The sequence below is a fragment of the Calliphora vicina genome, chromosome 3, assembly GCF_958450345.1.
Source record: "Calliphora vicina chromosome 3, idCalVici1.1, whole genome shotgun sequence".
NCBI classification, from domain to species: Eukaryota; Metazoa; Arthropoda; class Insecta; order Diptera; family Calliphoridae; genus Calliphora; species Calliphora vicina.
In genome coordinates, this window is record NC_088782.1 from 6001292 (window position 1) to 6018033 (window position 16742).

The 16742-nt window shown below is 29.4% G+C and overlaps 1 protein-coding gene across 1 annotated transcript in view; it reads right to left on the bottom strand.

Annotated features, from left to right (window-relative positions):
- LOC135955140 (DNA-binding protein D-ETS-3-like) overlaps positions 1 to 15596 on the bottom strand; it is a 35594-nt gene extending 19998 nt beyond the window's left edge. Inside the window, exons 1-3 of the mRNA XM_065505447.1 lie at positions 15424 to 15596; positions 12001 to 12051; positions 7281 to 7364 (exon numbers count right to left, since the gene is read on the bottom strand). Coding sequence (XP_065361519.1) covers positions 7281 to 7364; positions 12001 to 12051; positions 15424 to 15505 — 217 coding nt within the window. The 5' untranslated portion in view covers positions 15506 to 15596. The remainder of the gene's footprint in view (positions 1 to 7280; positions 7365 to 12000; positions 12052 to 15423) is intronic.
- Between the last annotated feature and the right edge of the window lie 1146 nt (positions 15597 to 16742).

The following is a 16742-nucleotide window of genomic DNA, read 5'->3' on the forward strand; positions in this document are numbered from 1 at the left end:
AAATTCGAAAATAATCCATAAATTTTTATGATCGATATCTCATTTTGTTTCTATTAATGTGGCTTTGCGATAAAGTAATAAATCTAAACAATTTATGCCGTTTTCGATTTTTCATGATTTTTTAAAAACAAAAAATTTTGCTATTTTCACGTTAAAAATATATATTTTCCTTCAATTTGTTATTATAACTCTGAAACTACTGAGCAAATTTAATTTTTTTAAATATATTTTAATAATATTGGACAAACACTTATTGAGTTATCATTAATTAAATGGAGAAATGTGTAACAAAATTTATAATTTTACTTAAAATTTACAAAAAAAACATTGCTCCATAGAACTGAAAAATTTTAAAATTTTTGTACTTAGGTAGCCATGGTGCATCAAATCTATATAGTGGTTATTCAAGCCTTTTTTGTTGTTGACCTGTGTAATCTCTAGTTCGTTTCATTCGTGTTATGTGTTTCTGAATAGTCGATCGCGTTCTGTTCCTGGTTGCTATGAGTGCCGACCACTGTTTTTAATGTACCAAATTTAAGTATTATTAAGACAAAATACTTGAATGTTTTTTGTTTTAATGGAAAAATAGTTTGAAAGGAAATGTAATTTTATCTAAAAGGTTTTCATGGTTTTCTCAACTCAAGAACAATTGTATTAATAGTGTAACATATTTTTGAGTATCAAAAATACAACTTGAAAGTTTTTCTTTAAGTCTCCTACCCTCAAAATGTATGTTTAGTATTTCTATAAATATATTTTGGCGTAGGTGTAAGAGCTCTTAAATTAAAAGTATCATGCACAAGTATTTGAAAGCTCCAGAAAACAAATCATAAAGAATTTGTGGCAAAATAAAAACAAAAATCTTGAAATGTCCACAAGTACTAGACAAGTGGGCCGGTCGGTGGTGGCACGAGTACATTTTAACCAAAATGTGTTATAATGGATATTTTGTGTTCAGTTCAGTTCAGTGATGTTTTGTTTTGTTTTTAATGGAACAATAGGAAGCCAGAATAAATGAAGAAACCAACCAGAACTAAATATTAACAAATAACAAAATACATAATTTTTAGCAATTCTACACATTATATACAAATTTTTCAAGAGCACTTAGGGCGTGGCACTTGTACACATTTAAACATTTCACATTTATACAACGTGTGTCTGTGTACATTTTTATACTATAGATGTATTATAATGTTTGTCGAGTGTTTTTATTGTAATGTTTCGTTAGTTTTTTTTAACGAATAATGTTGTTTTGTTATTTTTAAGAGCTGAGCTCAAGAAAATAACCATATTCATTACAGAAAATATCAACAGCATTTACCTACACATGTCTACTTTTATACTTGCAACACATTTTATTGTGGGTTTGTGTGTGTATCTGTAAGTATTATAACATTTTTATTGTACTTTATTAAAAAGTTTAGTACACAATCATTCATTCATATGTACATTTGTACACACTGTTGATACTCGTGGCAAGAATTATACTTGCAACACATTTTATTGTTTTCAACAACATTATTTGCATGTTTTCTTACTACACACAAGTTGAAGTGCATCGTTTCATTTCATTTACATACATGTTTGTAGATACGTATGTTTGAGTGTCTGAATTCAACATTTTAAATTTTAACAGAAACATTAGTAAAATATTTATATGAATAAATAAGCAAAAGCCAAAACAACACAACAATAACAATAACAACAGAAAAAACAACAAACCCACAAAAAAAAAATAATAACAACTTTACAGGAAGGTTATATTTCCTTAATACGCGCGTTGACTATGTTTCCGTCTCCGTCTTAACATTAGGTTTTTTTTTGTAGGTGTTTAGAAGTTTTTGTGTTTTAGTTTAAATTTAGTATTAAAATCAAGTTCTTTAAAAAAATTTAAATTTTCCAGCAATTCCTAACCTAACTCCCTGACCATTTTTTCTATTAAAAATATACATATGTATGTATATGACTTAAGTAAGTGTGTGTGTGTGTGATTATTAAATTATTTCATTGTTTTCAATTTTGTTATTTTTCCTTTTCATTGAGTCGAGTAGAGATTGATAAACATTTTCATTGTTTAATATTTATTATGCGTTTCTTTTTTTGTCGAGCTGTAGCGTAATTTTTTTCTTAGCTAATGTGTCGCGTGTATTCAAAGCTAAAAAAAACTTACTTTTGCCACGCGTCATATTTGTTCACACACACACACTCTCTAAAATAAACACAATACAATCTTACATTTATGAGTCAGTCAATCACACATTCGTTCATACTTTTTTGACACACACTTTTACTGATTTTTCTTTAAATAATATTTTGGTTACACTTTTTTACTTTGGGTAAATATTAGCACTAACACCCAATGACGGCAAAAAAGCCAAATGAATAATATGTAGTAGTTTTCAGGAATATCGAACATTCTAAGGATAATCATATACAGAAAATCCATAAAAATGGTTGGGTTTTTTTCCTAGTTTCCAAAAATTTTATCAGCACTCTCTAGTAGTCGACACTAGGGTTCCTAATTTCCCGGACTTTTTTCGTTCCCGGGAGGAAATTACAAAATCGTTTTGTTCCCGGGAATTCCCGGGAATTTTTTAGAGAGAAATTATCAAATCTGATTGTAGATATACAAATTTGAACCACAATTATCGTTATTATTTTCTCTAAATATGAATAATACTTATTGAATATCCCTAAAAGTTGTAATATTATTCATCTTAATAATTCCTTTATTATATATATTATATAATTCGGTTATTTCAACTTCATTGCCAACTGACTATCTGATGCTAGAACCAAAAAAATCTGTGGATATTATAAAATAATTCAATTAGCAAAAAATTTGGCCATCGAAACGTATCTGAATATTGTATCTTTTAGAAGAAAACTTATGAAGAAATTCCCGAAATTCCCGACAAACATTTCCCGAAAATTAACAAAAAAATATTCCGGGAATTCCCGAGAAATTTTTCCCGTGTAGGAACCCTAGTCGACACTCATAGACAACATAAAAGATTGTTTACCTATAAACAATACGGATGTCAATAAAGTTCATAACAAAATCGAAAAATGTTGAGAGGTTTTATAAACCACTACAAAATGTTGATATATTGTTCTTCCAGTAGTACAAATATGGTCCAAATTTTAAATTCTTTAAAAAAATTTGAAGAAAATTGTTAAAATAACAAAACACATGTAAAATTTGTACTCAAAGTACATACAGTGGTGGCCACCAATTTAAGACAAATACCTGAATTTTTTTCATCAACTGAATTTTAAGTGCGATAGAGCCAAAATAAAACGAACTCTAAGGTACGAAATTTATTATTAATGTTTCTAGTTTCTGAAAAATGTTTGGAAAAATCGGTAAAACATATATGGACAAAGATATGTATGTGGAAATACGTTGACCCACATCAGCGAACATCCGCTGTTAATAACATGATATGACCGAAACTAATGACCGAAACTAAAAATATGAAATTTGGTCCGAATATTTTATAATAATAAAATTATAATGATATAAATGTGAGGTCAAGTTGTAGAAAAATGTTATGTGTTCATGGTGAATATGTATGAATTCACACAGTCGAATAAAACGCACTTGTGTGTTAAAACAGTCCTCATGCATACATATTTGTGGAAATATTTGAAAAAAATAATTGACAATTACATGGAATTTAGCAAACAATTTTTGTCTTAAATTCCTGGCCACCACTGTACTTGTTAGCACATACAATTTTGTGAAAATTAGCTTAATTGTGAATAAATTCAAAAAGAATAAATCGATTTTTATGATTGATATCTCGTTTTGTTGCTATTACATGTGGCTTTGCGATAAAGTCATAAATCTGAACATTTCTTCATTTTTAATGTTTTTTTAAAACAAAAAAAATTGCTATTTTCACGAAAAAAAATATATTTTTTGCTTCAATTTGTTATTATAACTCCGAAACTACTGAGCCGATTGAAACGCAATATATATGTGAAAATTTGTACATAGCATGGGAAAAATGTTTTCAAAATTTAATCAATCGAAGGAAGAACATTAACTACTCAATTTTATGTATATCAAACAAGAAACTAAAATTTTGTGAAAATGAGCAAATTCACTTAATTGTGAATAAATTCGAACATAATTAATAGATTTTTATGATCTATATCTCATTTTGTTGCTCTTATATGTGGCTTTGCACTAAAGTAATAAATTTAAGCAATTTCTGCCGTTTTTGATTTTTCATGATTTTTTTAAAACAAAAAAAATTGCTATTTTCACGTAAAAAATATATTTTTTGGTTCAATTTGTTACTATAACTCCGTAATTACTGAGCCGATTGATACGCAGTATATATGTGAAAATTTGTATATATCATGGGGAAAACGATTTCAAAATCCAATCATTCAAAAGAAGAACATTAACCACTACATTTTATGTATATCAAACAAAAAACAAAAATTTTGTGAAAATGAGCAAATTCACTTAATTGTGAATAAATTCGAACATAATTAATAGATTTTTATGATCGATATCTCATTTGTTGCCCTTATATGTGGCTTTGCGATAAAGTAATAAATTTAAGCAATTTCTGCCGTTTTTGATTTTTCATGATTTTTTTAAAACAAAAAAAAATTTGCTATTTTCACGTAAAAAATATATTTTTTGCTTTAATTTGTTATTATTCAGTAATATCAGACTAACCTTTTTTGAGTTATTATGTGCAGAAACATCTAAATAAATCACAAATTCACAATTTTTAACAAAAAGTCTATCCATATGATTAAAATATTTTACCATTTTTGTACTTATGTAACCATAATGCATCAAATCCACAAACCACTATATAGGTTAGTGAAGCCTTTTTTTTGCTGTTGACCTGTGTAATCAAAGTTATCACAAAGGATAGATAATTAAGAAAACAAACAATTGGGAGTTGCTTCAAAAAATCCAATGACAATTTATTTAATCGATTTAAAAAAAATAAATAGGACGTATTTACATTAAACATTGATCGTACGATCAGCTTTGCCACGCCTAAATGATCCTTTGTACCTCAGATCTTCAGTTTGTGCAGTTGTTTTATTTTACTCTAATCATAAGCGACACACAGGTGTACCAATTTGTTTACTACCTCAAAATGATATTTGGATCGAAATTTACCAGAAATAAATCCTGTGATATATCGTCAATCATTCTTATTGAAATTAATAAGATTCTATACTTCGAAAAAAGTTTGTTCTGCAATTTAGTCTGTCGCTTGCCAGTTAAATATTTGAGGGGTCATAAAGACCCTGACCTCATGTTCAATGACTCTTGTATGTCTATAAATGTCGTTAAAAGCTGTCAATGAGTGCTCTCCTCGTAGATACTTTGATCCTGTCCAACTAAGTGATGTCGAAGTTTGGATGACTCCTCTGATAACATCCCATCACATCATGTCGGCGTCTGTTATAGGCAGTGGTCGACCTCCAAGTATAACATTCATACGGTATCCTTCTAACCTGAAATGGATTTTTTATGAATGCCGTTCAAAGCTGTCAAGTACGAGCTGCGATCAAAAGGATACTACATGCATGCTTTCCTCGTACGTCCTGTCTGAGTGACGCCGAAGTTTTAATGAAATCTCTGATAACATCCCAATATGAACTGTTGTGTGAACATGACGTTTTTTATGGTCCTTAATTCTTCCTCCCTAATTACGAGAGTGAATCAATATTCTCTACCACAAGTTTTGAATAAAACTTCTGTGTAGAGCGAAGCTAGACTCAATTCAAGTTAAGAATATCACAAGAGATCTATCCAAAATGCCAACAAATGGTTGTAAGTTAAAAAATAACATACGAATTCAAAGGATTGAATAAATGTATTAACGCTAATTTTCAAGAAGTATTCTTTATTATTTCAATAAGATTACTATGCACACCAAAAATAGTTTTCACCTCCACCATTTTTATTGTCGTTGAGTGTATGTATACCCAGCAACAAAAATAATATCTTTAATAACTTTTTCATAAGCCGTTTGTATGTTTTACGGTTTTATTGTAAAAAGTTACTCGTGACCGTCAAAATTTGACAGGTCGACATCACATTAAGTCACAAAACAAAACACAACAAAACAAAAAACCAAATGAAATGAAACACAGTAAAAAAAAGTATTAAACAATATTGTGTTCATTACATTTATTTCTATTCTTTTGTTATTGTTGCTGCTCGGTTTTGTTCTATTTTCTACAATTCTAATTGTACATTGATTTTCTTACGTTTTGCAACATTTTATTTTCTAGCTCAATTGTCATTTCATTACAATTCAATACACACACTAAAACACTAACATTTACACGCAGTTTGTATTAGTAAGTTGTGTATGTATATGAAAATAAATATTTAAGGTCCTTTTTGTAACCCCTCTCTCTTCTCCCTCTTGCTAAAAACATTTTTCTTCGTTCATTGCAAACACACTGCCCAGCAGTTCTTGGTGACTGTCCTGAACTAGTAATTTTACCTACCACTTACGGTAAGAACTAGTTACATAAGTAGTTACACGACTAGTTATTTTGACCTTTGACCCTTTTTTATTACAGTGAGACTCTCATAGCTGGTTTAAAGTGACTACACTCTAGATTACTTAGAGATACTTAAGTGATAATTGACTTCTCTCTGCACTACAAAGACCACATAAGTATCAAATGACCGAAAAAATATATAAATTGCAGTCAGCCAAGTAATCAGCCAACATTAGTAACAATTCTATCTATAAGGGACACATTGACTACTCGCTTATCAGCTGGGATACTACATGCATTTTGCTAAAGTAGTCAAGTCAGTCTCTACAGTAATAGCAATATTCACACAATCAAACAAACAAAAAAACATTTCTAGATTTTAAACCAGAACAACAAAAAAAATGTTTAAAATTTTCAATGATTTGTACGAGTATCGTATTATTTTTATGTGTCATTGCCGCAAATGCGTTTCAAGTGCCACATGATTGTATTGTTTTCTGCTGCTGCTTCAGTGAATGTATTTTGAAGGGGGTATTTAAGGCATTATTTGTTTCTTTTCAAGTGTCACTTAAGCCATCATACTACATTTGTGGAGTTCCACAATGACAACAACAAAAAAAACTTTAATAAAAAAATGTTATGAAAAACATTACGAATTTTAAGGGGGGAAAGTTAGCAAAGAGCAAAATCAATAGATGTGTTTGAATTTGCAAAGAATTCTTTAAAATTAGTTGAAATGTTTGTTATTTATTTAGAAACTTGTTGTTGTTACTTACCAGGTTGTCGTAAATGTGTGTGTGGATCCAAGGAGGATTTACCAACACTAACACCAACACTACTTAAGGCATTTGAACCGTATCCTGTAAAGAAGAAAGGAAATTGTTTAGTAAATAATTCTAAAGATAAAAAGGAAGATGTATTTTTAATAGAAGAGTTTTATAAGTTAAAATTTTGTAATTAATATTTATATTTTAGCTTTATACAATAAAATTTCGATACAAAATTTGTTAACTTTGATAAAAATAAAAATTTTATTATTAACATATTTCTGAAATTAATATTTAGTTTAGAATTTATGTATTAACTGTCCAAAATTCCCTTTGGAAATAGCTTGTTGCCCATTACTTTCTAAGCAATTTTTACATAGTTGCTTTTAAATATCTAAATTTCTTTGTAAGATATTGAAAATTTTAACATATTTTCTTAATAATATCATAACCTTTGAGATTATGTTCCATACATATGAAAATTAATAAAAAATCAAACACATTTCTTAAATCATATAAAGACCAGCACTGAACAAATTGTTTGGGTTTAAAAAACAACCAATCTCTAGATGCGTCCAAAATATCATGCGGTTATCATTGATAGGGACTATCAAATCCTTATATTATTGTACTGGAGTGTTTTCTTATCCTAAGAAACTAACTTTGCGAAACAAAGTCCTCTTGAACAGGACACCAGATTACAGCAGTCTCAAGGAAGACGTTCTTACTTCTTTGTTCTATATTTAATTGTGGTATAATTTTGACACAAATTTGGCCTTAATCCTGCCTATTGTATGTTCTGACCTTGATTGTGGTATAAACTGGTTGATGGTCACATTTCCGATTAAGAAGGAAGATTTCTAGATCACTTATGACATTTGCTACTATTCTCAAGGTATAAAAACCTTTATTGAATGGTGCAATCTAGGATTAAGAATTGAATTACGACTCATGTCAGGATTTCATTCTGAATATTTTCGAACGTTGTACAAACGTTCAATATAAATCCGGCGACTAAAGTGTCAAATTATTGTAGTAGAATATCTGATTCGTAATATAAAATGTAAGAACTTCAAACAAATCCTTAACTCTGTTTTCTAGGACAGCTGATTTGACAGTTCTTGATTGTTTTGTAGTTAATTTAGCAGTTCATCAATCATGAATTTATTCACGCTGGATCAAAAGCATTGTTAAATTCGATCTTAGAATCCTTTATCAAAACGATAAATCGGAGGATCATTTCCGCCTTACATTACATTATTTACTGCCATGTCTACGCCGATTAACCAGAAACAATTGATAACATTTGATGGAGATTGGACCTACAGAATACGTATGTAGGACACATGTCCGAAATCATATCTGCTTATTGCTGTTGTAAAAACTGTTCAGTGCAAATAATGGATTTGGTATCAAAACGTATGCTTTTTTAGACTAAAGTCTTCGTGCCTATGAAATGCTTCTCTGTGAAAACAAGCTCACTTTTAAAATGCACAGCTGAATTATTGAGATTCTTCTAAAAATATCTATCGATATCTTAAGTTTTTTGGTATTAAAAATGAACTGAATTGGTTAAATAGAAAAGTTATGGAACAAAAAGTGAGACAATCTTCGGAAAAATAATTTTTATGTATTTTGGCAAAACAATTTCCATTCGATAAGGTAAATCGTAACCTTCTACTGTATTAATTATACAAACTTGTGAGACCAATTTTAGAATAAGCTTCTTCCGCAAACTACCATGTAATCCTAAAATTAATCTACTCGTACCATTAATCCTTACTCTAGAAGTAGGATAATATATAGGAACATCTCATTCGTTATTAATTTAATGAATGGTGCAATTAATTCGGCTTTCCTATTCCCAAAGTCGAATTTCAGCAAGAAATTATATTCCTCCTTAAATATTTCTGTTCAAATTATGCCAACCTTGATCCGATCGTAGTATTTTTGCTCAATTCATCAATTTATATAATTTAATTGACTTTTCGACTAATCCTATTGTCTGTATAAGGAATATTCTGCATTTATTAAACCAATAATTATCGGATTATTCGAACTGTTTCTTTAAGATTGTTCTAAATTCAACGAAATCTATTCGTAACAATAAAGTCTAATTTATAATCGTTGCCGACAATATAATACACTGCACGAGTATTTGAATAAATAATTTATTTTTTAAAATTTCAATACATCAATTCCACGATTTGCGTCGTTTCAAAGTTGTGTCGTTTTGTATCAGTTTTCGTCGCATGGCTTCGAAGTTGAGTCGTTAGTGCTTCGATTTGGGCCGTTAATATGGTATTTTTTATTGAAAAATCTATTTTTTTCAGCTAAAATTATAAATCTCACCCAGACGTCAAAGTTTTGCAAAAATCATAAACGATGACTTCAAAAAATAGAATTGTTTAGCAATATGGCAATAGGTGCCAATAAACTATGTTTTAAAGACTATAGAAGAGGTGGTTAGTAAAGTGACCACCCAACCACAAAGATTTAAACCGAATCAGAAATTGAATATGAGCCGATCGGTATACTTGAAGATGGGTGTTGTAAAAAATGCAAAATGAGACAATTAAGGAAGTCGCGTAGGACAATTAAGGATGCTTCTTTTGAGAAATTTGACAAATTCAATAATATCAAATTTTTCCTTTTTCTAAGCACAAATTTAGATCCTGTTATTACTATAATAGATAAGTTATGACAAATCATTATTGTAAGTATTTAAAAAAAAAACTACAAACCAATCGAAATTATTAAAATCTTATTTATCAATCCTTTTTTTTAAATATGTACATAGCAATCATCTAGCACAATTTGTATATTATCTCTTGTGCGACCTTAAACATTTTGCTGAGAAATTTTAATGAATTGCGAACACAAAGAACTCAAAACAATGCCCTAAAGGCAAAATCAAAAATTTTAAATTGTGTCCTCAAGAACTGAGCAAAAAAACTAAAAAAAGCACAATCAAAATGCTGAACAAAGATGGCGCTACAATACAATACAAATTACAGCCTCAGGGCCATGGTGTGAAATCAGTGCAACATTTGTTTTTGTACAACAGCTAGTGTCTATTGTAAGTATTTTTTTTTTTTAATAAACCCGTCAAGAACAACACCAAAACATACGGCTCATATATAAACCACCCACCCAATCATACCAACCAACACTTGAACAGACAAAATTGTTAAAGTGTTAAGGATGATGAGCAGAAGTAGGATGAGGAGGAAGATGACAATGATGATGATGATGGTTTTTTTGATTGTGTTGATGATGTTCATTCATATCAGTGATTTTTCTGTGTTCTTTTGAATATGTTTGAATAAATGTTCTCTTAAAAACATACAGTTAAAGAGACTGTGCTGTAATAATGCTACTCAAGTGTAAGAAAACAGCATCAACAACAACGACATCAACATGTACAACCCAGATACAACACAGAACAAAGCCCATTTTACAACAATCGCATTGTTGTAAACAGAGAAGTGTGTAAAATTTTGGGTTTTAAAAGTTGTATGTTGGTTGGTCTTGGTGGCTTTGTTATTTTGCCCAAAAGCTTCAAATACGCAACGAAGCAGAAATTTTTAAAATTAAACGACAAGTTAGAGCAGTGTCAAAGGACACACTTCAAAAAATAACAAACATCAGCCGCAACTTCGAAAACAACTCAAAGTGATATTTTTTTTTTCGTTTACTTTTTTCAAAATTTCAATTGTTTGTTATTATATGTTCTTAGATTAGCCTTAGGCTAAAGGATTTTGAAAATGATGAAAAGTCTTTTTAAACTTCACACAGATATCATTTTCATTATTTCAAAACAAAATTTAAAAACAAACAATTTGTTTTGTACCACATACTTAAACACCCTTGTTTAATATTTATTTATATTTTTTTGCTATTAAACCTTCTAAAACAAATTGTTATGTGTAAATATCTGTTGATTTGCTATCATTTATTTATTCATTTCATGAATGTCATGGATCATTGAATATTTAATAAGATAAAATGTTATACATTAGTAATTTTGTGTAAATTTATGGTGGTTAATAACCAAAACAAGCCAAATACCAAACAAAATAGGAAAAAACAGGTAAATAGCATAGGGTCCCCCTTTGCTAACAAAAGTAAAAAACGTAATAAAGGCAATAGACGCCTGTTTCTTTACAGTTCACACTTGAAACTCATAATCATGTAAATGACACAAAAAATATGTACGTGTAAATATTTATGAGTTGTTAACAATCAATAATAAATAAATATATATCTTGATTGTTGAATATTGTTCAACATAAACATGTTAACGCTTCATTACATTTCTCAACCCCCTCCCCTTCTCTACTGGAAAAAAGTCAAATCAAACAAGGAACTTACATCCTTACATATGATTCATATGTGTAGCTACATGTTTATGTATTTGTTTAGAGGGGGGTTTATTTTTGGAACACCTTTTTAAACACACTTTTAACATTCAGCCAAAAAAAGGCCAATCATACTTTTCGACACCTTCTTTTTTTGATGCGATTTTTTTATGTTTTTTTTGTTAACATTTATTACAATCTACGCAGGAAATGGAAATATGTTTTTTTCTTTTGAAGGATCGTGTTTTTTTTAAACTGGGTGTGTATTTTTTCTACAAAGACTTTCAATATTTGTGTAATAGAATTTTTACGCATGCTTTAAAAAGTTTTAAAAAATATGTTTAACTTTTCTATAAGTAAGAACTTACCTTGAGATTGTGCTGAACTATGGGATCCCCAAGAGGATTTGTATGATGAATCTGCAAAAAATACAAATATTAATTAGATTTTGATTTATTACAATATTACGAATTTATTATTTAAATTAATTAAAATTTGTTCAATAATGGCAACATTAAACGTAATAAATATTTTAAATCATAATTAACCCTTAAATACATGATTTTTACTTTTATTTTTCTATAAAGTTTCAAACATTTAGTTGATTTTTATTTAACATATTTAGAATTTCTTTAGCTGAAACTTTTCGTGCTCCATTTGATTTTTCTGAATTAGTATCAAACTTATATTCGTCTAAAATTAAGTGAAACTGGAATGTAGACAATTGGCAACAATATTCATTAAAGGGTTAAAATTTGTGGAAACAAGCAATAGAAATATAATAAAAAAAATATTTGTTTATTCTATTATAGTCATCAACTATAATAGAACAGCATCATATTATGATTGGATTTTATGATTGCAGTTAAATTATATTATAAATTGAATGGTTTATTTCAAATATCAGTCAAGCTACAAAAAAATCCAAAATTGAGTTATTGGTCGATTTCTGTTTTGTAAAGGTAAATGCATCGTTTAATGCAAAAATATTTAAAAACTGCCCCCTATTATGGAAAAGCAAAGATGAGAAATCAGTGTTTAGTGCAGAAAGAAGTCAAATGATTTACTTTATACTATGTAATGCTAGGCCCAAATCTATTTCTGGCAGATAACAGAAGCGCTGTCACGTGACTTCTTTCTGGCCTTAACACATTTAATGCATTTACCTTTACAAAACAGTAATCGCCCAATAACTCAATTTTTGATTTTTTGTTGCTTGACTGGTTTTTGAAATAAACGATTCAATTCATACGATAGATTAATTAATTTTTAATTTTTTCAATGGTCCTTTTGAATTTGTTGATACTTGTAGATCTGATACACATTTTGTCTGATCTGATCACATTTTGTGATCAAAAAACTAGACTACAAGTAGCAGTAGCAACGAAAAAACACAAGTGGTCTAGTTAAAAAATTAATAAAAACTCGGAGTCAATAATTACTACTACTACTGCTACCTTCACATTTTGGTAGCAGTAGTTGTAGTAGTACTAATAAAAGAAAAATTTAAAAGTAGCAGAGTAATTTATTTTCTATTGCTACCTTAAAAAAGAAAAAGTTTTGATGTAGCAGTCATTAGTTTTTTATTAATTCTGCTACTTTTAAAATTTAGTAGTAATAGAAGTAGCAGTTGAGGTAGTAGAAGAAGTAGCAGTTAAGTAGCAATTGAAGTAGCAGCTAAGTAGCAGCTGAGGTAGCAATAAAATAAGTCAAAAATAAAAATCTTCAGCCAAAAAATTATATTATGTGTTGTTGTTGTGAATGTATATTTGTGTATGTTGGTCGTGTTGTAAACAAAAGTTCGGCTTTTTTGTTATACACACAGAAAACACGATCTTTCTGTTAGCAACACGAACATCTGAGACGAATAAAATCGAATAATTCTTTCAAACTCTCTCAAAACAAAAACAACACACAGTGTTTAATTCTGACAATTTTGGTGTTATGACTGAAGATTTTCTTTTTTGACTGCTTTTATTGCTACCTTAACTGCTGCATCCACTGCTACTTTACTGCTACCTTAAAAATTAAAACTCGATATAGAGCAGTAGCAATGATTTGTATTTTTATGCTACTACTCCATTTACAATTCATATTTTATTACTACTGCTCTGTTAAGAGTTTTATATTTTGAAGGTAGCAGTAGTTTTAAAAAAACAAGAAAACGAAAAAAGACAAATGCTACTGCTACCGCTACCGCTACATACACTTTTTTCAAGCAGTAGTTGTAGCAATAGTTAAAAATTTGTTAGTTATCGTAGCTTTTTAAACACTGTTTGTGATAAGCATTTCGACTCTGAAGCCTATAAATGCCGATCACTGCTCTTCATAAATAATGAAATTAACAAAAAACCAATCAATAAGGTAATAAAAAGTGGACACAAACTAACTAAATATGCACTCTTTTAAGTTTATAACATTATTTATCTGGGAAAGTGTTGATATCATGACAAGGAATTAGAAAAGAACTCCTTGGAACTTTCATATCTTGAAAAATTTAAAATGAATCATTAATTTTTGAATTAATTCGCGATATATTCATGCACTAAATTAGCAAATTTTGAATTATTTCTTTTCACACAAACAAATTAATTGAATGAAATTTGAGTCAGTCCAAATGAATTTGGTAAAAATTAATTGCAATTCATTTCCATTTTAAATGAATATGTCAAAGTGAATTGATTTTGAATTAATTCAAATGAATTAAAAAATTCATTAGAAATTCATTTCCAACTAATTTGAATTGATTTTGTAACGAAATATACTATAGTCCAAAGACAAACAAAATTTAGAAATTCCCATGATATACTGGAATTGTCAGGTAGCGGCAGAATAGTAATTGAATTATTAGGTATTGGCGAAAATCCTATCAAAATGGGAAAATTTGGTTTATTTGCTTAAAAAAAAACACTTAAATTTTTATTTTTCCTGCTCTTGAATTTAATTGATTGCAACTCATTTTTGATTTCAATCATTTGAATGAATTCAAAATCAATTCAATTCAAATTGGAAATGAATTGCAATTCACATTAACAAATTCATTTGAATTGCAAACGAACTGCAATTCATTTTACAGACTCATTTCAATTGAAAACGAATTGCAACTCACTTTTACAAATTCATTTGAATTGGAAATGAATTGAAATTCATTTCTGCCTAATTCGTTTAAATTGATTCAAATTTCATTCAATTTTTTTTTGTTGTGAAACGAACTAATTCAAAATTTAGCTAATTCGTAACGAATTAAAATCAAAAAAGAATGATTCACTTACAGCTCTGTTATAAAATATGTTTTTAAGGCAAAGTATCCTGTATAAGGCAAAAACCTTCAAATGAATGTCCACATTAGATAAAATTTGTATCCACTAGAATACCCCGTGGATCCAACAGTCTGTATAAAAGACGGAAGTGCCTCAAGACTCTTTGGTTTAAACGGTATTAGCTAGATTTTTTGCCTCTGTCCGATTTCTCAAATGGATCTCAAAAAGTCCACCAAAATATGTACATAGAATAAATTTGATTTCTATATTTTTGTACACATTTAAGGCCAGTTTTTGTAAAACACAATATTATTTTTTTCGTAAATGGAAAGCCATAAACCAGGCACTTGTGCAGGTTTTACACACTTTTAGGAATACCAGACGTATAAATCGTTCGTTATTATACTATATAATTTCTGAAGGTAAGTTATGTTTAAAATTGTGATAATATACGAGAAATGAAATCCGTAAATTTATATTTAATAAAAGAAATAGTTAATAAAAAATCAAATCAAATGTTCTCTTGCTTACCTGCAAACAACATTGAAAAGTTGCTAAAGCTTCCTGTCGAGCGTGACAAATAATCTGAAGACGGTTTAATATCAAGCATCATGACACAAATGAGCCAAAATCAAATTCTGCTCTTGGCAGCTTATCGTAAAGCCGCCGGTTGTCAATAAAATTATTAATTTACTTTAACACTTTTTTTATTCTCTTAAAGCAATACTATTTTATTTAACTTTAACTTTAAAAAAGATTCAACAAAAACAATTAAAAACTAATTTAGTTTTGCAAAAAAATAAGGAAATTGTTATTAAGTAATTGTTGCCACTAAATCACAATACAATTGTAACTTTCAAAGAGTTTAAATTCACCACACTGTGGGCAGAATTTATATAGTTTGCACACAAAAAAGAATTTGTATTATTATTTGCTTTTTTCAATTAAATGTTCAATGTATGCGTTTATAAACGAAAAAAGTTGCTAAAATTGTTTGTTTGTGTTGGTATTTTTTTTTTGCTGTGTGTCACAAGCGGAACAGGAAAAGGAACGGGAAAAGTAACGATCGGAACCGGTTACCGTTACCGGACACCTCAACTTCCGGAAAACTTTTCTAGTTTCGTGGCGCGAATGTAGGCGAATTTAAACAAAATGCACGCAAAAGCTAATCGTTTTTATTGTTATTTAAGTTGTTGTTGTTGTTATTTTAGTTTTTTTCACGTATAAAATTAGTCGGCCCTTTAACTGGTTTGCTGGTTGCCTTCTTTCGAAGAAGATGATAATGATGACGACGATGGTGGTGATAGTTTAGTGATGACGAATTTGTCTCAAGTCCAAGTTTTACTTTATTATTTTTTGTATACAGTACGAATACAGTATGTAGTAGATAAATTGTTTTTTTGATTTTGTCTATAAGTAATAATTTGAATGATAAATTACGTAAAACACTTTTTTTTTGCTTTGGTTGTTGTGGTTGCTGGTGACTGATACCGGATTGCGACTGATCTGTGGCACGGTAACGTAACAATTGATTTCATTCCGTCGTCAAATCGCACATATCCTGCCAGCTACCGGCGCGTTGTAGTGATTTCATGTACATATTTCCAACCCCCTTCATTGTGTATGTAAGTTTGTGTATGAACTGTGGGGGTGAATTTGAATGTTGCATCATTGTGTTCATGCACACACACACAATGTGATTGCTTTTATTGTTGTTCTTTTGTACAGGGTTGAATAAGCTCGCCTTATGGTTGGGCTGTGAGTGGGTGGCCAATATTGTTTGCAACAAATATTGGGGTGGGTCTTTGTGTGTGTGTGAGAGAGTGAAGGCAGCGCTGTCTACAGCGCTA